Source organism: Nycticebus coucang, chromosome 5, assembly GCF_027406575.1.
Source record: "Nycticebus coucang isolate mNycCou1 chromosome 5, mNycCou1.pri, whole genome shotgun sequence".
Lineage (NCBI taxonomy): Eukaryota > Metazoa > Chordata > Mammalia > Primates > Lorisidae > Nycticebus > Nycticebus coucang.
The window spans coordinates 93083111-93105635 of NC_069784.1; the positions used below are offsets into that span (position 1 = coordinate 93083111).

Below are 22525 nucleotides of genomic sequence, written 5' to 3' on the forward strand. Positions count from 1 at the left end.
ATGGCACTGATCTAATGAGTAAAAATGTAATCAATACAATTTCATTTGCTATAAAGGGTTAATTAATAAGACAATAATTTTCAGAGTTGAAGTACATTCTAAGGCTACAGCCCTCACTTCCCTGAATGTGCATTACACAGAAAAAGGAACAAAGGCATCACATGACCCAAAATATGTTATCTGTAAGAGTCTGGTTATTACTACTTTTCAATATCACATGTCACTGAGTTGTCTCTTCATGGATATTGCTTACTTGCTACTGAATTTCTTTCAAACATGACATAGTCTGTTTTAGTCATTGAGCCTATAAAGTACTAATCTGCATTTAGTACTGAGCCCATGAAAAGTTCTCACACAATAACTTAGAAAATGCCAGGAAAGCTATGTTAACCAGTATGATGGAAATAGGTCAAATGGTATATAAAATCAGCGTATGATGCCCCATGATTGCATTAATGTACACAGCTATGATTTAATAATAAATTTAAAAAAAGAAAAGTTCTCACTCTTCCATCATATTGTTTTTAAAACTAGTTCACTAATAAAAATGAAGAGTCTGTCAGCAGTTACAAATGTGTATATTACATTTGTACCACCAAGCTTCATGCTTTTTTAAAATTTCCCTTTCTTATTCTGTTATTCTCAGAATAAGTTGCTCATCTCTCCATGAATGGATATACCCTTAATAGGTAGAGTTTCTCCTACGGCCTATTCTCTATACCTAAGTACAAGAAATTTATGTAGTAGGTTCAATTTGATGCTTAGTAGAGGGAGTCAGAGCCATTTTGTGGTTACTTTTTGAAGTCATTCCTGGGAAGTATCTAGTTACCATATTGTTGGTAGATTTCTTCAGATTTCTGGAGAATTAAAAAAGTCTCCCATAATTCCAAGCTATTATTATTCCTGCCTTAATAAGCCAAATGCTATCATGTATAAAGCCCATAAGATTCATAGTCAAGAGTCTTAAACTCCAGCAGTCTTAGACCTTAGACTCAAAAGTCTTAGACCCTGAGGGGCAGCTATTGTGCAGGGGTCAGGAAGACCACTATTGGAAGCCCGAGTGCCAGACTCTACATCAAGCTATGTCTCATATTTGTTTGTGACCTTGGACAAGCAGCTTAACACTCTTATGCCTCAGTCTCCTCATCTGTAGAGTGAAAACAGTAACTACTTACTCTATTAGTTGCTAAAATGAGTTAAAACATGTAAAGCACTCAAAACCTGGCAGCTAGGAAGAACCCATCCATCTTAGCTATTATGATCATTGCACCTCCCTAATTGAAATGAAACCCTATAGGGCTTGTGAAGCTAGAGATGCACATAGACAAATGCCTGAAAGAAAGTTAGCATATGGGCCTTAGAGCACAGGGTTACACACAGATAGAGATACAGATTTAACAGTCCTAGCTTATGAGTGGGAGTTAAAACATTAAACATGGGTAAGATCACTAAGATGTGACAGAATCATGAGAAACACCAATATTCAGGAAAAGATGAACTTGCAAGAAAACTGAAAAGAATCAGCCAGAAGAATAAGAGGGAAAAAAAAAAAAAGTAGAGAATGTTGTAACAGGTCGAACAAACTTTTTGAGAAAGAGAAAGTCTCCATCATAGTGAACACCACAAGTAAGTCTGGTAATGTAAGGACTAAATGATACTTGTTAAATCTAATAATTAGGGAGTCACTGGTGATCTTGGGGACAGGAAGAGAAGTTTCACTGGAAATAACAGTGTAAGGAGTTGAGGGCTCAGTGGGAGTTAAAGATATGGAGACAGCCAGAGGAGCTAGCAAATCTCAAAACCCTAACCAAGAAGGGCAGACAATTAGGATGTGGTAGAGTTAAATGTGAAGTCAAAGGAAATCAATTATAAAGTTCAAGATAGGGGTTGTGATGGATGAAGTATTCAGGGAGGTTCTGGGTGCTGGCCACATTCTAATTTTTGATCTGGGCAATGGCTTCCCAGTCATGTACTTGTTCACTTTATAATCACATGTTAAACTGTAGGGTGTGATTTATGTGCTTTCAACATGAATGCGAACTTTTTGATAAAAAATTAAAAAGAGTAAAAGGAATTTTTAAATGGGGAAGACTTAAACATTGTGTATATATGTGTGTGTACACATGCATACATATAAATTCTTTTTTTAAGGCAAACAGTATATTTCAACAAAATGTGAGGCAAAACTAACTGATCTTCAATCCTTTTGTCCTTTCTTTTCTCCATGGCCACACATGGGAAACTAATTTTCCATTTTCCTTTGCAGTTAAGTTGGGCCATGTCACTAGTTTTGGGACATGCAATCTGTACAGAAATAATGTGCATCGTTTTCAGGCCTGGCCTTAAAATCTCCCACATATTTGTAGCTTAAGTGATGAATTTCAAAATGGTAGAGTAACATGGGTCTAAATCGTTGTGTCACCCACTAAAGAAAGCCACCTAAAAGAAGAATCTGATCCACATCAAAAATGTCTATTTTTCTGTGTTAATTCACAGAGAGTTTTGAATCATACATTATAGGAACTGACATTAATTATTCAGTCTAAAACAAGATATATGCATGAGAATAAAATACAACCCAGTGTGCAGCATAATTGCAAAGCATTACTGCTATCAGGCCCAAAATAGCTGTGCCTTTCAATATCAAATTCACTCCACAGGAAAACAAATGCATGATCTTGAAATTAAGACAAGCTGGTGACCATTAACTGTTTGGTAGTCAGCCCCTAACATGCCTCCCAGCAATCCACACGGCCAGTAGTCAGGCCTATGCAAAAGCCCTTTTTGTTGAGTGTGTTATGGACCTAGTGATTCACATTGAACAAATAGAATATGGCAAAAGTGATGAAATATCACTTCTGGGATCAAGTTATAAAAGATTCTACTGTCATCTTACTGACGCCCTCCATCCTATTGCTCTCTAGCTTGCTCACTCTAATAGGGCAAGCTGCTGTGTTGCAAACTGCCCTATGGAAAGTTCGTGTAGGAGGTAACACAGGGCATCTTACAGCCAAGAGGCAGCGAGGAACTGACTTCCTCAATCCAATAGCCCAGGAGGAAACACTCATATGAGTGAGTTTGGAAGTGGATCCATCTCCACTAGAGCCCTCAGATAACTGGGGCATCTGTTGACACCCTGATTGAAGCCTTTCCAAGTCTTGTTTTAGACTGAATAATTAATGTCAACTCCTATAACATACATGGGATGCTGAACTGGAAGACCCAGTTAGGCTGCACCTGGATTCCTGATCACAGAAACTGTGAGACAATAAATGTTTGCTGCTTCAAGCTGCTAAGTTTGGGGGTAATGTGTTGTGTAACAATAAACAACTAATTCAGATAGATGTTAGGAAGATAACATCAGTGCCATGTATATGATTAAAAGCATGAACTATGAAGCCAGACTTCCATTTTGGATATGTTATGAACCTCTCCATAGCTTGGTTTTTTCCAACTGTGAAACAGGGATAATAATACTGACCTCACAAAGTGGTTAGAAAAATGAACTAACTTAATATTTGTATAAAGGCTTGTCACATAGTAAGTGCTATACAGAGAATTTTAAAGAATAAAAAATAAACATATATGCTTCTGCCCCACCTCTTTGTCACACAATTAATTTCTAATAAATCAACTAATTTAATACTCAGAACAACTATATGAAGTATTGTTCTTATTGTCCCTCATTTCATAGGTGTTGGTGTTACTCAGAGGAGCAGATTGTAAATTGTAGACAGGAGATTCAAATCCATTTATGTCTGAGGTTTAATCTCGTAATCTCAAGAACTATCCTGTACTTTCTTCCTAAAATTTAGCTTACACAGAGTTCCTGGGTACCCAAAAGACAGGGGATAATGAAGAGACTTCCATTCATACAGCAAATAGGTATATAGTTAAATTCAGTTAAAAGATATATTAATAAAAATATCTCTGTCTACTTCGGTCCACTTAAGTGAACTATTCATGAGAATATGAGCAACATTTTAGGACTAGATTTATAAAAATAGAAATGGTTTGCTTCTCTTTAAAGAGTATCTAAATGTCTAACATATATTAGATGCTTTATAAACATTTACTGGGGGTGGGGTGGGGAATGAAGACAAACTAGACTAAAGAAAATACAGATATTCATCTTCCTTAAATTTCAACAAGAAATATGGGTCATCAATTACCCCCCCAATCCAAAAGTTTTTCAACAGGCTTCTCTTATTTTGGAGAAATGTATTATTAAAAATGAAGCCAAAGTTTAGGGACTACAGAAATGGTTATACAGAAAAATATGTATGTGATTTCAACTATTGAATACATGTAATCCTATTACAGTGGATATAAAAAGGTTTACAGACAGGCACAATGCCGGAGGAAATTGAGTAATACACATTTCCTGTCCTGAAGGGTACAGAACCCTAGGAGCTGCCTAAATAAAATTCAGAGCACACTTCTACTACGATCTACAATCACCGTATTTCAAAAACTAATATAAAGGTGGTGTGCTACCACTGACAGGGTACAATGTTAGGGCACATGGCATGCTTCCTAGGTGCGGGACACAACTACAATAGGGACCTCACCTACCACACACAAACACAGTAACCTAATCATGTGTACCCTCTTATTCATCTGAAATTTAAAAATAATAAAAAAACCGACATAACAGTTCACAAATCTGTGAAAATTTACAACTGCAACATAAATATGGAAATACTCTCAATTATGTTCCATTACTCAATAAAGTTTCTGCTTGGGCGGCACCTCTGGCTCAGTGAGTAGGGTGCCAGCCCATATGCGTAGGGTAGTGGGTTCAAACTTGGCCCCGGCCAAACTGCAACAAAAAATAGCCGGGCATTGTGGCGGGCACCTGTGGTCCCAGATACTCAGGAGGCTGAGGCAAGAGAATCGCCTAAGTCCAAGAGCTGGAGGTTGCTGGGAGCTGTGTGACACCACGGCACTCTACTGAGGGCAACTAAGTGAGACTCTGTCTCTGAAAAACAGATAAATAAAGTTTCTGCTTAATAGTATTTACCATTCTTGACTGCTAACGAGTGGTAGATTCATTGGCCACCTCTCTTTGGGAAGGGAGTTTCTTTAGTGAGCATATTTTTATTACTCTTCCTGGCCACTAAATAACTTCACAAATGAAGGCTTTAATAAACTTGACCTTGATGTCCTAACCCCAGAAGACATAGGGTTTGTACTTAGCCATGAGTAAACCATGTTAACAAACCACAGAAATCCTCAATGTCCAAGAAGTTTGCTCTGTATTATTTGGAACTTTTCAAGCTGATATCAAAGGTCTCAAAACAATCTTGACTCCAATCCAATCTTATTAGAATGAGAATGGTCCCAACTTAATCTATTTATTCGGTCATTCAACACATAATTACTCCATACCTTCTATGTGCCAGACATTTTCCCAGTACTAAAACAAAGAAAAATCTCTGTGCTCATGGAATTGTATTTAGAAAACACTAAAAATAAGCTAAATAGTAGTAGGAAATAGTACTACTACTAAAATAACAATAGTATGAGATTATTAACAGCTAAGAAGAGAAAACAGAAAGCAGGGAAAAGGAATACTCAAAGTCAGTAGAAAGAGATTAAATTTTAGAACTTAGACAGTGAGCAGTGAAGGAGTCATCAAGATAGAAATATGTGAGCAAAGCCTTTCAGAAATTGAGAAGTAAGTATGTGGATAGATGTCAGGAAAAAAAATGTCAGGCAGAAGAAACAGCAAGTACAAAAAGCTTGAGGCAAAAGCATCTGTGGTGCAACAGGATGGGAGTCCAGCCAGTGGGGAAAGAGCACACAGCGATCATCAAGCACGCAGCTCCTGTATGTGGGACCCTCACACCTGTTGTATACTGTTTCAATAAAAGGCCACAACAGAGCTCACTGGAGGCTTCCCTGCACCTCTGGGAAGTCTACCTCTTGCAAGCATTGTACTTCTAATCTGTGTCCAGGCTATTTTATTCACATGGTGACGGGGTGCCACAGGGGGCACTGACAAGCATGCACATGTTTTCTCCCATTCTGTGGGTTATCAGTCAACACTTGAGTGCACCTATGAAAGTAAATCTCAATGAAAACCAAGCTATGGGGGGTTGGGTAAATTCAACCTATTGGGTACAGTGCACACTATCTGGGTCAAGGGCACACTGATAATCTTGACTCAATTTGTGCAAAAAACAAAGTATGCAAACAAAACACATGTACTCCCAAATATTCCAAAATTTTAAAAATAAAATAAATGTTCTGTTAAGCCTTCTGGGATTTGGAGACTCTTTGTTACTGCAGTAGACCTACATTATTTAGACAGAGACTACTCTCCATCTCTCTCAAGTGGAAAAATTAAGAAGGCATTTGGATATATGGTTCTGAAGTAAGGGCAGGGTAAAATTTGGGGAACTGTGAAGACATAAGCAATTTAACAATGAGACTGGACAAAATTAAAAAGAGAACCAGTGATGCTGCAAACTTGTCCTGGAGAATTCCAAGGTATTGAGAGATCTGGGAGATGAAGGAAATTACACAGATGAAAAGAAACAGCAAGAAAGGAAGGAGAAAATGCTATTAAGTGAAGTGTTCCAGAAGAAAGAAGTACTTCCAGGAGGAGACAGTGTCCTGTAAATTACATGCCGATGACAGGTCTGGGGATGAGGAATTGACTGTTAGATTTAATAATGTGTGTATTATAAGTGGCCATCTTTATAAAGCTGTTTTGTTAGATATGACCGAAGGTCACGCTTGCACTTTGTCCTGTGAATAAAGCAGAAGGGCTCAGCAGCCAAAGGCTTTCTGCAGAGAGTAACATTCTGCCGCTGTTAAATTTGATAGCTTCATGCAAGGGAGCTAGGTATATTGTTGTCTTTAGCAGCATTTAATAGCCTTATTACATTCTTTGTTCTTCTTATCTTGTTCTGTAATTTAATATCACCACACTTCACAAGTTACCCTAAAATCAGAGAATACGCTTATCTTTCTGAAATCTTTCTTCCATCATTCTTACCGCCCTTTACCTCTGTACATCCTATTAATCCCATCCTGACAGTTCAAGAAATTATACGAAAAAGTCTATTTTTCAAGCATGAATTATTCTCTCAGTACTTGATCTCAACGTCTTTGAACATCTCATTTTAATGCTTATTATACCGTATTGTTGTTTGCTAAATTATTCATTTGTAATAAACATCAAAATTTCACAATGCCCTCAGTCTTCTCTGACTACAGGAAGCAAATGTAGGAATAAAGCAATAGCGCATTTCTGCTTTCCAGTCTGAAAATTCTAATGTTGCCCAGCAGTGGAAATATTTTAATACCAACAAGTACAATATTGTCAAATACTGGCAAAGAACAAAATGTAGGATACATCTCCCCTCTTTTCCCAGAAGTAATTCATGTCCCCCAATTCTACAACATCGAAAAATATTTGTCCATGACTGATAACGTTCAATTAGTGGAGGAAATAAGGCACCAGGCAAAACATCCATTCTTTAATTTCCCACGTTACATTTAAGTACTCTAATATGTCTATTGTGAACAATTTGCTCATCCACTACATAAATATTTTCCTTTCTTTGAGTACCCAGTATTCCTCCTGTTAAATAGTAGGTGAGCCATTCATTGTTAACTTAAGACATTCATTCTCACAGATATACACATAGTAAATATCCTTTGGGTTATAGAAGGCTTGCTAAATTGATGTTTATAGGACTAGCTAAACTAAATTCCTCTTTATTTCCCCTTTTATTATCTTTAGCTTACTTTGGAGATACTCTTGCAGACTTCCATGTCTCATCAACTCTGTAATAATATAAATTGGATCTTCTAAAGTGCAAACAGCATAGAGCTGGATAAGCTTGGGATGTCTTAGGCTCTTCATTATCTGCGCCTCCCTCAGGAAGTCATTTGGATCCATTGAACCTGAAACAAGAAGAGGGGAAAATCGCTTTATGTGATTGAGGCATTCCTATCCTCACAGCAGTCTACTGGGAATCACCAAGATTGCCTCCCACCTCTCAGTGGCACCAGAGCAGCAGTATCACAAATCTTCAGAGTTATCAAAGAAGAGAAATCAGTTCAGCTGGGGCAGCCTAATAACTGCATGTGTTGGTATATCCAGCATGTGCAGTTTATGTGTTACGACCCGTAGGTGAGGAAAGGTTGATTCAGGTCTCCATGAAAAATGAAAGGAAGAGGAGAAACTGATGGTCTAATTGATAAAACAAAGCAGAAATCTTAACACAGAGAGAAGACATTCTATTAACACGAACACTGGAGGAACTTGAATGCTTAATTGCTGCAGCCAGAGGATTGTGTTCTGGGATGCAGAGAAGACTGATAGCTGCCCTGTCCTTGGTGCCCACTGTGGGCACATTCTGCCATATTTTTTGTCCTTCATTCTACAGGAATATAGGTACAGGCCAATTAGAAAACATTCAAGGTCATCCCCAAAAGTTAGTGGGAGGGCTTTTTTCCCACCAGTTTTATATGTTTCACTTGGAAAATGTAACATTTTCATTTGCCTTATCTGTTTGCACAGTCAGAGCCTTAATAGCTTCACCAAATGGTATATGAGACAGTACTGAGGTCTAGTTCGATGTCTCATCTACAATTAAATTGTATTTAATTCTGACTTACCATGCAAGGTGTCAAGCTGTTACCTCCTAGGAGAGGGAAGAATACCTGGACTGTATATTTCATCAGTAATGTTAAAATCTTTCATTTCTTTTAGAATGAGCTATCTCAGTGGCATTACTGTAATTGAAGCAACACTTCATTCCACATCTTAGTAACCATGACGGAGACTGGAAATACCATTTCCAATGATGCCCAGGGAGAAAACTACGTTCATCACCCTCTCCATGTTGAATACTTTACAACTGATATTTGAACACAGGTATGATTCCCTAAGCTTTGACATTCTTTGACACTGTGACTTGTTTATTAATGTAAAGTTAAGAAGGGTTACGTGTGCCCTGCAGATAATTTCACAGAAAGCATTTAGGCAGGTTAGACTGTGAGAGTCTAGAAGTTCAGAACCAAGGCCAAAGTCTGGATTCCGCACAAATCCCAGATTTGCTTCCAGGTTCCTGTGTGACCTTTAGCAAGTTATTAAACCTCTTGGAACTTCAGTTCCTTCATCTATAAAATGTGGGTAATAATCTTACTGACATCGTAAGCTCATTATCAGGATAATAGCAATGCCTGGCACATATGTATTCAATGACCGCTGACCATTCTTTGCATTATCATTTATATGCATACTCTTGGGAAAACCAAACGGACCAATTGTATTTTTTCATAGGCAAAGGAGAGGAAGGAACAAGGAGAAAATGGTCTATGCTCCATCATGTGTGTCTGAGCTCCCTCAGTTCCATCTTTACCACTGGTTTACTCCACAGGATCAAATAGGATTAATATTTGGAATCACAGTGGCAAAATGGAGCTGAGAATAAAAGAGTCACCTAAACCATACTAAAGAATAGTTCTTACTGGTTGCTAGATTAACCTACAGTAAAATACCTATATAGTAGGGACACCCTACCACCACACACATACACAAAAAAAAGAATCTGATTAATGAAGCTTTTTGTGAACCAACAATTATGATCATTATTCATACAATTTATATACACAATATATTTCTATGTTAATGCTTTGTGTGGCCATCAGGTTTAGAGAATGCAGGACAATCAAATCATTCCCCAATCAGACTATCCATAAGAGTCAAAATCATGAAATGTCAGGAGACTCTGCGGGTGAAGGCTGCTCATGGCTATGCTGGTTACAGCTGACCAGCTGAATGGTAAAGGAAACTCACTCTCAACCCAGCTAGTAGCGCAATATTAAATATTAATTTTTGTCTGCCAAACCTATTATGGGAGTTGATTTCGAGCTCATCTTTATTGCGTGGTAGTCTGCTAAGCAATAAATAGCTGCAAAGATTGATTAATGGCCCCAGTAAAGTGAAGACATTTAACCAATCATCAAAGCTGTTTGCAGCTATTACACTGTAAATCAATAATACTTATTCCTGTTGGAGAGAAAACTATCATGGCTTTTTTTTTAATATAAGAAATCTGATTTTTGTTGTTGTTGTTGTTATTGATCCCTTTTGACCTCCCGAAAGGCCTCCTTTAGAGAGTAGTGTTAGGAAGGACAGCTAACTGCCCCTTTTTAGAAAAAGAATGATTAGATTGGATAATAAAGTTTAATCTCACTTATCAATAAGACTAGGATTTAACAGCATATACACACAGTGATTATGAAAATCTCAGGTGCTGGAATAGAACATCCTCCCCCAGAGTACTCACATGGGATCCGGCCACTTAAAAGTGCCCCCCTGTTGTTTCATCTGGCAGATATTAAAAGAGTCACTCCTGCACTATGAACTTGCACTTCAGTGGACACACTTATCAGCAACCCCACTGAAGCTAACACTTATTAAGAACTCATTGCATGGTCAGGCACTGTGGCTCGCATCTGTAATCCTTGCACTCTGGGAGGCCAAGGTGGATGGACTACCTGAGGAGTTCAAGACCAACCTAGGCAAGAGCAAGACCCCATCGCTACTAAAAATAGAAAGATCAGTCAGATGTGATGATGCACGTTTGTAGTCTCAGCTACTCAGGAGGCTGAGAGTGAGCTAGGATGCCACGGCACTCTAGCCTGGAGGAACAGAGTGAGACTCTGTCTCGAAAAGAAAAAAAAAAAAAAAAAGAGGGTGGCGCCTGTGGCGTAGGGCACGGGTCCCGTATGCCGGAGGTGGCGGGTTCAAACCCAGCCTCGGCCAAAAAAAAAAGAACTCATACAAATACTTTACATACATTAACTCAATCCATGCTCCTAAAGCCCTATAAAGTGGGGACTATTATAATTCTTTCTTTCAGATGAGGAGATTTAGAAAGGTTAATAAATGGTCCAAACCCACAGAGAGTGCAGAGCCAAGTTTGAACTCAGGTTTATCTTACACAAAACTTGAAGCTCTGACTATTAGACCAGAGGGTTCCAACCTTTTCAGTTCATGGCACCCTTAAGTGTCTCAGTCACGTTTTTCACTATGCCTCTGAGTCAAAATGAATGCCTGAGAGTTCTTTTGATTACTTGGTTAGATCCAAACAACTTAAGAAGTATTTGTGCTATCCATTTAACAGCTATCTGAAAAAGTAAATTGAAAGGGAAAAGACTGTTTATTTCATTCTTAATCCCACTTACTTACTAAAGTGATACATGCACAACTTGAGTCTTAGAATCAGATTGAACAGTGCTACCCTCATTTCCTGGTCCACATTGATTTTTGCCTAGATCTTGCGTTTTGATTACAAGAACCATCAAAAACCTGCTTCAGAAAGATACAATGTCAGCAAAAGGAATGCAATATTATATAAAGTTGAAACCACACACCACCTTAAGGTAACAATTTGTGGGGTTTTCAAAACTTTTAAATATCCCACAGCACCCCTGTGAATTCACTGTGGTGCCCTATGCACCTCGGCATACAGTTTTGGGAACAAAGGAGTTACACTGTACTGTAGCCAGCAAAACCCAAGTGCTCAAAGTCTACCACTAAGGAGCTTCCCAAACCATTAGGAATTCTGGCCTAGGTAAATAATGGAGGTCCCCAGAAAACTATAATCTAGCCTTTGGTTATTACTCTTACCTATGTGAGTAGAAGCAGATATGAAGGTACCACAATAATGCTCCACTTTTATAAACCGTCACTTCTAGGTCATGTGATGCAGTAGTGACAGATGTGGGCTCAAATCCTAGATCTGTCATTTACTAACTCTGAAGTAATAATAGCTGTTCACTTACTATAAACCTGGCACTATGCAAAACATTTCCACTAATACCTTAATTTAGTCTTCATTATAACCCTGGTTAGCCTTATTATGATTTCTATTTTACAAATGATAAAACTGAAGCATAGAGTTGTTCAACAGTTGCTCAAGATCATTATGATTGGTAAATCTTCGAAGGTTACTTAAGCTCTTTCTTATTTCATCTTTAAAATGGAAGGAAGAAATCCCGGTTGAATAAAAATCTTAGTGTACTCTTAACTTGCCCCTGTAGAGAAAAAGGAAATGAAAGAAAAAATAGTTCCTACATTTTCAAATATGAGGTCTTTCAGATGGACCATTTTACCTTCTAACCATACATAATTAGAATTTAGTAAAATAGGTGTTACCTGAGCAGCACCAAGGTTCCATCTGGTTTTGTTTAATTATTTTCAGGTAAGCCAGTATTTTTTAACTAGGAAAAAAAGCAAGGAGCAGGGTATTGGAAGACTGAATCCTACTTCTAAAGAAGAAATATGTTGTTGGAATCTTGACTTGGTGATGTTTCCAGACTCAGCTGATCCAGGGAGCATGCTCTTGTCTTTATATTTGAACTCCTGGGCTAAGGAGAATGATGATCACACCTGCCTGCTGCCAGCACTGGCTGTCCAGTGACCTTTAGGACATGGACAGTGGCAAACTGAGCTCATCAAAAAATCAAACCTGCTGTTCAGGCTTTGGCGTTCTCGCACCTGGTTTTAACGTTTTGACTGCTACAGGAGTGGTGTTGTTCCACAGGCCTTCCCATACTTCGCCAAACTGGCCAGATCCCAGCCGCTTCAGAAGCTGCACGGAGTTGCGGTCTATCTCCCACTGGTCCACGGTTTTATAAGACAAATCAAAAGGCATTGGGGCCTGTATCTGTTTCACAGAATAAAGAGAAGACTTGTAAGAAAAAGGTAGATTTAACATTTTCTTGTTGTTGAAAATTATAGTCTAAGTACTTTTTAATGAAACCTGGTTAAATGTTATAAATTGTGCTCCAATCACCTCAACATAGAAAACATTGGTGGGAGAATCTGCAGTGCTAAGTCTCAAGCTGATCTTCTCCCAAATCTTACTAAATCAGGCACCTCGCTATCTATCCGTCCCTTCATGCTCCTAACACCACCCTCACTCGACTCTAGTTTGACCTCTCTGTGTTTCTAGGCCTAGCTAAATCCTCCCAATTTCAAGGCCCAGTTGAGGTTCTACCACCTTCCCACAAATTCGCAAATTAGCTACAGGCTTTAATTAGATGTATCCTATGTTTTTGCATAATTAAATTTTTAATCTTTTTTCAAACTAATTTTTTCATTTCTTCATTCATTCATTTCATTTAGTAAATAAAAATTTTTTAAGCATCAACTAAGTGCTATTTGCCAGCAAAACAGGCAAAACCCTGTCCTCCTAGAATCTAGTTTACTATCTGCCAGACAGTCTTTGTTGCAAATATTAAACTCTGCTGTTACAGCATAAAAGGAACCAAAGATAATTGGTAAATGAATGAGCATCTGTTTCAATAAAGCTTATTTATAAAAAGAGAAAAGCATGAAACAGTTCATGGTTTGCCTATCTGTGCTTTAGGTGATCAAATAGCAATCTCCTTTCTTTTCCTTTTTTCTGAACTGGCAGCACGTGACAGACACTCAGCTATCAGAAGGGGGAAAGTTAACTTCAAAATAAAGGAACACAGCTTGAAAGCATCTCACCTTTAAGCATGGCTTTCCCAGCTTGACACACAAGCCATCCCTTGTAGTGCTGTAGTGCCTCACAAATTTATTCAGTGTTGAAAAGTTCCTTCTCGGGGTGAGAAAAAATCCCCCTTCATCCAGTCTTCTGATTCTGTAGTGTTTTACAACTCCTTGATCTAAAACTGAAACCCAAAATAAGTCCTGTTAATAAACGCTTGCCTAAAACCAAGCAGATTTATTTATTTTGTCATTGTATTTTCAATGCATGACATGAAATTTTCAGAGAATTCTATGTATTTCTCAACTTTGTTTCAGAAAAGACTTAAGGAACTTTATAAAAGGTATATAGAAAAAGAGAGACAGAGAAAATTAAGAAATAATGCTAAAGGAAGATAAAAATAAAGGAATGATGTCAACACTAAAAAAATCCATGCTTTGAAGCCCACTAATACTATTTGAGTAAAACAAGCTGCAATGCTGACTCTATCATTCCAGCAATGCAAGGAAGGAAATCTTATCAGTTTTGAGAACCACTGAGTTTACAAGATAAAAATCACAAAAGGTGTTTGAAACAGTTTAACTCCTCTGGGTTCAGAGACCAGGGAGAAATTTCCCCCATAAAATCCTACAACATAGAGACTGAAATAGAGTAAATAGAGTCCTCAATACTAAGATAAAATAACATAAGTAATTCTGCAGGCCCATTCATTGTAGTGTCCCTCAATGCAGGCTGATAACAGAACCTACTAGCACAGTTCAACAAAAGCAATTCCACAGGCCCCAAATGATGCAGTCCACATGTGTAACTTTCCAGCAACATTGCTTGATCCAAGGGTGAGTCCTATAGCATTTATAGGAGCAAGTAGATTATATTCTTTTTCTTTTCTTTTTTTTTATTTTTTTTTTTTATTGTTGGGGATTCATTGAGGGTACAATAAGCCAGGTTACACTGATTGCAATTGTTAGGTAAAGTCCCTCTTGCAATCATGTCTTGCCCTCATAAAGTGTGACACACACCAAGGCCCCACCCACCTCCTTCCTTCCCTCTTTCTGTTTCCCCCCCCATAACCATAATTGTCATTAATTGTCCTCATATCAAAATTGAGTACATAGGATTCATGCTTCTCCATTCTTGTGATGCTTTACTAAGAATAATATCTTCCACGTCCATCCAGGTTAATACGAAGGATGTAAAGTCTCCATTTTTTTTAATGGCTGAATAGTATTCCATGGTATACATATACCACAGCTTGTTAATCCATTCCTGGGTTGGTGGGCATTTAGGCTGTTTCCACATTTTGGCGACTGTAAATTGAGCTGCAATAAACAGTCTAGTACAAGTGTCCTTATGATAAAAGGATTTCTTTCCTTCTGGGTAGATGCCCAGTAATGGGATTGCAGGATCAAATGGGAGGTCTAGCTTGAGTGCTTTGAGGATTCTCCATACTTCCTTCCAGAAAGGTTGTACTAGTTTGCAGTCCCACCAGCAGTGTAAAAGTGTTTCCTTCTCTCCACATCCACGCCAGCATCTGCAGTTTTGAGATTTTGTGATGTGGGCCATTCTCACTGGGGTTAGATGATATCTCAGGGTTGTTATGATTTGCATTTCTCTAATATATAGAGATGATGAACATTTTTTCATGTGTTTGTTAGCCATTCGTCTGTCGTCTTTAGAGAAAGTTCTATTCATGTCTCTTGCCCATTGATATAAGGGATTCTTGGCTTTTTTCATGTGGATTAATTTGAGTTCTCTATAGATCCTAGTTATCAAGCTTTTGTCTGATTGAAAATATGCAAATATCCTTTCCCATTGTGTAGGTTGTCTCTTTGCTTTGGTTATTGTCTCCTTAGCTGTACAGAAGCTTTTCAGTTTAATGAAGTCCCATTTGTTTATTTTTGTTGTTGTTGCAATTGCCATGGCAGTCTTCTTCATGAAGTCTTTCCCCAGGCCAATATCTTCCAGTGTTTTTCCTATGCTTTCTTGGAGGGTTTTTATTGTTTCATGCCTTAAGTTTAAGTCCTTTATCCATCTTGAATCAATTTTTGTGAGTGGGGAAAGGTGTGGGTCCAGTTTCAGTCTTTTACATGTAGACATCCAGTTCTCCCAACACCATTTATTGAATAGGGAGTCTTTCCCCCAGGGTATGTTCTTGTTTGGTTTATCAAAGATTAGGTGGTTGTAAGATGTTAGTTTCATTTCTTGGTTTTCAATTCGATTCCAAGTGTCTATGTCTCTGTTTTTGTGCCAGTACCATGCTGTCTTGAGCACTATGGCTTTGTAGTACAGACTAAAATCTGGTATGCTGATGCCCCCAGCTTTATTTTTATTACAGAGAACTGCCTTAGCTATACGGGGTTTTTTCCAGTTCCATACAAAACGCAGTATCATTTTTTCCAAATCTTGAAAGTATGATGTTGGTATTTTGATAGGAATGGCATTGAATAGGTAGATTGCTTTGGGAAGTATGGACATTTTAACAATGTTGATTCTTCCCATCCATGAGCATGTTCTTCCATTTGTTAATATCCTCTGCTATTTCCTTTCTGAGGATTTCATAGTTTTCTTTATACAGGTCCTTCACCTCCTTCGTTAGGTATATTCCTAGGTATTTGATTTTCTTTGAGACTATGGTGAAGGGAGTTGTGTCCTTAATTAGCTTCTCATCTTGACTGTTATTGGTGTACACAAAGGCTACTGACTTGTGGACATTGATTTTATATCCTGAAACATTACTGTATTTTTTGATGACTTCTAGGAGTCTTGTGGTTGAGTCTTTGGGGTTCTCTAAGTATAAGATCATGTCGTCAGCAAAGAGGGAGAGTTTGACCTCCTCTGCTCCCATTTGGATTCCCTTTATTTCCTTGTCTTGCCTAATTGTATTGGCTAGAACTTCCAGCACTATGTTGAATAGTAAAGGTGACAGAGGACAACCTTGTCTGGTTCCAGTTCTAAGAGGAAAAGCTTTCAGTTTTACTCCATTCAGTAAAATATTGGCTGTGGGTTTGTCATAGATAGCTTCAATCAGTTTTAGAAATGTGCCACCTATGCCTATACTCTTCAGAGTTCTAATTAGAAAAGGATGCTGGATTTTATCAAATGCTTTTTCTGCATCTATTGAGAGGATCATGTGATCTTTATTTTTGCCTCTGTTAATATGGTGGATAACATTTATAGACTTGCGTATGTTAAACCAGCCTTGCATCCCTGGGATGAAGCCTACTTGATCATGATGAATGACTTTTTTGATGATAAGCTGTAATCTATTGGCTAGGATTTTGTTGAGAATTTTTGCGTCTATGTTCATGAGTGAGATTGGTCTGAAATTCTCCTTTTTGTTTGGGTTTTTTCCTGGTTTTGGTATCAGGGTGATGTTTGCTTCATAGAATGTGTTGGGGAAGATTCCTTCTTCCTCAATTTTTTGGAATAATTTCTGCAGTACAGGAATAAGCTCTTCCTTGAAGGTTTGATAGAATTCTGGAGTGAAGCCATCTGGACCAGGGCATTTTTTAGTTGGAAGCTTTTTTATTGTTTCTTTGATCTCAGTGCTTGAAATTGGTCTGTCCAGGAGCTCTATTTCTTCCTGGCTGAGTCTAGGGAGAGGGTGTGATTCCAAATATTGATCCATTTCTTTCACATTGTCAAATTTCTGGGCATAGAGTTTCTGGTAGTATTCAGAGATGATCTCTTATATCTCTGTGGGATCAGTTGTTATTTCCCCTATATCATTTCTGATTGAGGTTACTAGAGATTTTACTTTTCTATTCCTCGTTAGTCTGGCCAATGGTTTATCTATTTTATTTATTTTTTCAAAAAACCAACTCCTTGTTTCATTAATTTTCTGAATGATTCTTTTGTTTTCAATTTCATTGATCTCTGATTTGATTTTGGATATTTCTTTTCTTCTACTGAGTTTAGGCTTAGATTGTTCTTATTTTTCCAATTCCATAAGATCTCTTGTGAGATTGTTGATGTGCTCTCTTTCAGTTTTTCGAATGTAGGCATCTAAAGCGATGAATTTTCCTCTCAAAACTGCTTTTGCAATATCCCACAGGTTTTGGTAGCTTGTGTCTTCATTGTTGTTATGCTCAAGGAAGTTAATGATTTCCTGTTTTATTTCTTCCTGCACCCATCTGTTATTCAACAGAAGATTGTTTAGTTTCCATGCCTTTGGGTGGGGTCGAGCATTTTTGTTAGAGTTGAGTTCCACCTTTAATGCCTTAAGGTCTGAGAAGATACAAGGTAAAATTTCAATTCTTTTGATTCTGTTGATATTTGTTTTGTGTCCCAGGATATGATCAATTTTGGAGAATGTTCCATGGGGTGATGAGAAGAATGTATATTCTTTATCTTTGGGGTAGAGTGTTCTATATGCGTCTATCAAGCACAGTTGTTCTAGAGTCTCATTTAAGTCTCTTATATCCTTGTTTAATTTCTGTTTAGAGGATCTGTCCAGCTCTGTAAGAGGAGTGTTAAAGTCCCCTGTTATGATGGTATTATCAGATATCATATTGCTCAGACTGAGTAAGGTCTGCTTCAAGAATCTGGGAGCATTTAAATTGGGTGCATAAATATTTAGAATTGAAATGTCTTCTTGTTGTATTTTTCCCTTGACCAATATAAAGTGACCATCTTTGTCTTTTTTGACTTTAGTTGCTTTAAATCCACATGTGTCTGAAAATAAGATTGCAACTCCTCTTTTCTTCTGAATTCCATTTGCCTGAAAAATTGTCTTCCAACCCTTGACTCGGAGCTTTAATTTGTCTTTTGAAGCCAGGTGTGTTTCTTGCAGACAGCAAATGGATGGCTTGTGTTTTTTAATCCAGTCAACCAATCTATGTCTCTTCAGTGGGGAATTCAAGCCATTAACATTTATTAAGATAATTGACAAGTGTGGTAGTATTCTATTCGTCTTATTTTGTGAGAGTCCATTGCTTAGTTTTATCTTTTGCATCAGTGTGGAGGTTAGGTTCTGTCCTTTAATTTCTGAGTTCTTACTTTGCTGCTGATCCATTGTGGTGGTCAGTGTGCAGAACAGGTTGAAGTATTTCCTGTAGAGCTGGTCTTGTTGTGGCGAATTTCCTCAATGTTTGTATATCCGTAAATGATTTGATTTCTCCGTCAATTTTGAAGCTTAGCTTAGCAGGGTACAGAATTCTGGGCTGAAAATTGTTCTGTTTAAGTAGATTAAAGGTAGATGACCATTGTCTTCTTGCTTGGAAAGTTTCATTAGAGAAGTCTGCGGTCAATCTGATGGATTTGCCACTGTAGGTCAACTGGCGCTTACTCCTGGCAGCTTGCAGAATCTTTTCTTTGGTCTTGACTTTGGACAGGTTCATCACAATGTGTCTTGGAGAAGCTCGGTTAGAGTTGAGGCGACCTGGGGTCCCATAGCCCTCTGAAAGCAGTGTGTCAGAATCTTTGGTGATATTTGGGAAATTTTCTTTTATAATATTCTCTAGTATGGCTTCCATTCCTCTGGGGCATTCTTCTTCCCTTTCTGGAATTCCTATAACTCGTATGTTGGAACGCTTCATAAAGTCCCATAATTCTGACAGTGAACGTTCTGCTTTCTCTCTCTTCTTTTCTGCCTCTTTTACTATCTGAGTTATCTCAAAAACTTTGTCTTCTACCTCTGAAATTCTTTCTTCTGCATGGTCTAACCTGTTGCTGATACTTTCCATTGCATCTTTAAGTTCCCTGATTGACTGTTTCATTTCCTTCAACTCTGCTATATCCTTTTTATATTCTTCATATCGTTCATCTCTTATTTGATTCTGTTTTTGAATTTCCTTTTGGTTATTTTCCACTTTATTAACAGTTTCCTTCATTGTTTCCATCATTTCCTTCATTGTTTTCAACATGTGTATTCTAAATTCCCTTTCTGTCATTCCTAACATTTCTGTATAGGTGGAATCCTCTGCAGTAGCTACCTCATGGTCCCTTGGCGGGGTAGTTCTGGACTGGTTCTTCATGTTGCCTGGAGTTTTCTGCTGATTCTTCCTCATGGGTGATTTCTTTTATCTGTTTACTTGCCCTAATTTTCCTTTCAATTCCTCTTGCTCTTTAAGTTCTTGTGCCTGTGGACTAAGGGTTACAGGACCAGAAGGGTGAGAAGGTTTAAGAGCAAAAAAGCGATGAAAGAAATGAGGACCAAGTGATAAGAAAAAAAAAAAATGAAAAAAAGAAAAATAGAGAAAGGAGAGTGGTTGGGTGAAAGGAATATTGACAAAAAGAAGAGAGGCACAGAAAGAGGGAGACAGAGCAATATAGGTGTACAGTAGGGTACTTTGATACAACCTTAAAAAAAAAAAAAAAAACACCTTCTGGGGGTGCCAAGTGGGGTGGTTCCCTTGAGGTCAGCAGCTCTTTGCTAACCTGATCAGACACAGTACCCCACCTCCACCAAGTAGAGAGGAAAGACAAAAATGCTATAAATCAAACCAAAACAAGCAAACAGAAAACTTTACGGGATAAAATTGGCTGGAAAAACCAAATAATAGTGGTAGAAACACTAACAAAAATGAAGTTCTGATTATTGAAATAGGCAGCAATGGGAAATTATAATTAAATTAGAAAAATTGAGAAAGAAAAAGGATCTGTATGGAAAAGGTTGAACTTAAAAAACAAAACAACAATCTAGAACATCAAAATAAACAAAAAAAACAACCAAACCAAACAAACAAACAAAAAAAAACACACACGCAACCAAAAACAAAGCAGTATGTATATGGAATTGAATATTGTCTGGGCAACACGTGGTCTTCTGGGGTATGAGATGTTAATCACAGTTCTGATACGACTGGAGGCTGCTAGTTTCTCGAACCCCAGCAGGTAGACACCCTATATCTCTCTTCAGCCCACTTAAAAGGCACTTTGAACTTGTTCACTTACTGAGCAGAAGCTTTCTCAGGGAAGTGCTTGTTGCTGGAATCACTGCTGAAGTGGCTATCCACTTACCCTGTGTGTCAAAACTGGTCTCCCTCTGCCCCCGAGGGTTAGGGCTGCAAGGCGGCTCAGACCCCGCCCTTAGGCTACTTGGTTGCTGGGTTACCAGCTCCCACCCAATTCCAGCTCTGCGACCCTGAGGGCGGAGCTTGCCGGGGCAGATCGCTCACAATGTCTGCCTGTGACCCAGAGCCAAACTCTATTAGCTCCGTCTGGCTCAGCGGCTCAGACTGGGGCCCTAGACAAAGGCCAGAGTTCTCCGCACTCCCGCTCAGGCTCTCCCCAAGGCAGTTCAGCTGAGTGCCAAGTCCAAAGACACCAAAACAGTTCACAGGTAAGGCCTTTCTGGTTTGCAGTCTTGCTGCTACTGAACTTACAGTTGCGGGCGGGTTTAGGCGGATTGAACACACGCGACCACTTGCCGGTTTTCCACTGTTTTAGTCCTCCTCTTGGGGTCCAGAAGTCTCTGGCTGACTCCCTGTGTCCTCTCAGGGGTGATGATAGGCAGATCCCACCAGCCAGAGATGCCTGGAGTCCTATATCCCCAGACTCACGGTGCCCAGATGCAAGGAAGCTGTTACTCGGCTGCCATCTTGCTCCACCCTCCTTCTTTTTTTTTATTAAATCATAGCTGTGTACATTAATGCAATCATGGGGTATCATGCGCTGGTTTTATATACAACTGGAAATATTTTCATCACACTGGTTAACTGTATTCTTTTTAAGTTGTCCAACTTGTAGTGGAAACTGTTAACTTCTACCTGCCACCAACCACTGTCCCTTCTTCTGTTATTAGCACCCTCAATTTTTCTTAGAGAATCATTGTTTCCTAAGAGCACATGGTCCGGGGGACTTGGTGGCCACACAATTTAAGGAAGGTACAGGTACAAACAGAACAATCACACCCAAGAAACCTCAATTTCAGAACTTGTGTTAGGGAGCTCCAACAAGATTCAGGAAAGTGTTTCTTTGGTTTGGGTTTTGATTTCACTGCTGGGAGTTTATAGACTTAATGGCAGATTCCTGGACCCCGGGCAGGAAGCAATCTTGCCTGAGAAGAGAAGCAGCCCAGTGCAAAGCAGTCTTGATATGGAAAGTGAAGCTTAGTCCTGGGAGCCAGCCACACCTGGCATTCTCAGCTACAGGAGTCAATTAATTACCTCCTTGTTTAAACTAGTTTGAATCGGATTTTCCACACTTGCATTTAAAATATTGACTAATGCACTCTCTATCCATTCTTTCACTTAGTGAAGTTATTGATAAGCATTGAGCGGCATTTACCACAACTACAGCTATTTTCAGTTCCTGGCTAACTATAGAATCCTATGCTTCAATAATCAGTGGAGCTGGAGCAACACGCTCATGGAAAGGAAAAGACCATCCCAGCCCCCACAGGGAGGTCTACAGAGGGCATGCCAAGAGCTAGGACATTTTCCTCAAAAAATAATTGGCCCACACCAGAAAAGCTAATCTGAAAAGACAGACACTATCAAGGATTGGCAAAGAAGTAGACCGACTTCTCATACACAGTTGATGGAAAGGCAATTTTTATCGCCATTTTGAAAATCACTAAAGCTGACCATAGTCACATCTATAATATAGTAATTCCACTCCTATTCAGAAAATCAACAAAAAGAATATATTCACCAAAACACATTTATAAGAATGCTTTTGGTGGCATCATTTATGAGTCTAAATCTAGAAACAATCCAAATATCTATCAACTAGGTAATAACAAAATTAACTAAAAAAAGTTACCTATTTGTCCAACATTGTACAGATTTGTAAATAAACAAACTGCAATTACACACAACAATGTGGATGAATCTCACACACATGAAAATATGGTTCCATTCTTTAAAAGCTTATGAACAAGCAAAACTGTTGAGATGAGGGTTTTATTGTTATTCTATTTCTTGACGGGGGAGGTTACTTGAGTGTGTTCATTTTGTATTCATCAAACTAAACTCTTGTTAATTCTATACCTTTATAGTGTATATTCCATGTCAATTTAAAAGAATACTAAACAATAAGATTATTTTCTCCTGTTCATGGACAAATGGAAGAGC

The 22525-nt window shown here is 38.4% G+C and overlaps 1 protein-coding gene across 2 annotated transcripts in view; it reads right to left on the minus strand.

Annotated features, from left to right (window-relative positions):
* FRK (fyn related Src family tyrosine kinase) overlaps positions 1-22525 on the minus strand; it is a 113417-nt gene that overhangs the window by 5866 nt on the left and 85026 nt on the right. For both annotated transcript variants that reach the window (XM_053592515.1, XM_053592514.1), the window contains exons 3-5: positions 13529-13692; positions 12530-12698; positions 7762-7920 (exon numbers count right to left, since the gene is read on the minus strand). In XM_053592515.1, coding sequence (XP_053448490.1) covers positions 7762-7920; positions 12530-12698; positions 13529-13692 — 492 coding nt within the window. The remainder of the gene's footprint in view (positions 1-7761; positions 7921-12529; positions 12699-13528; positions 13693-22525) is intronic.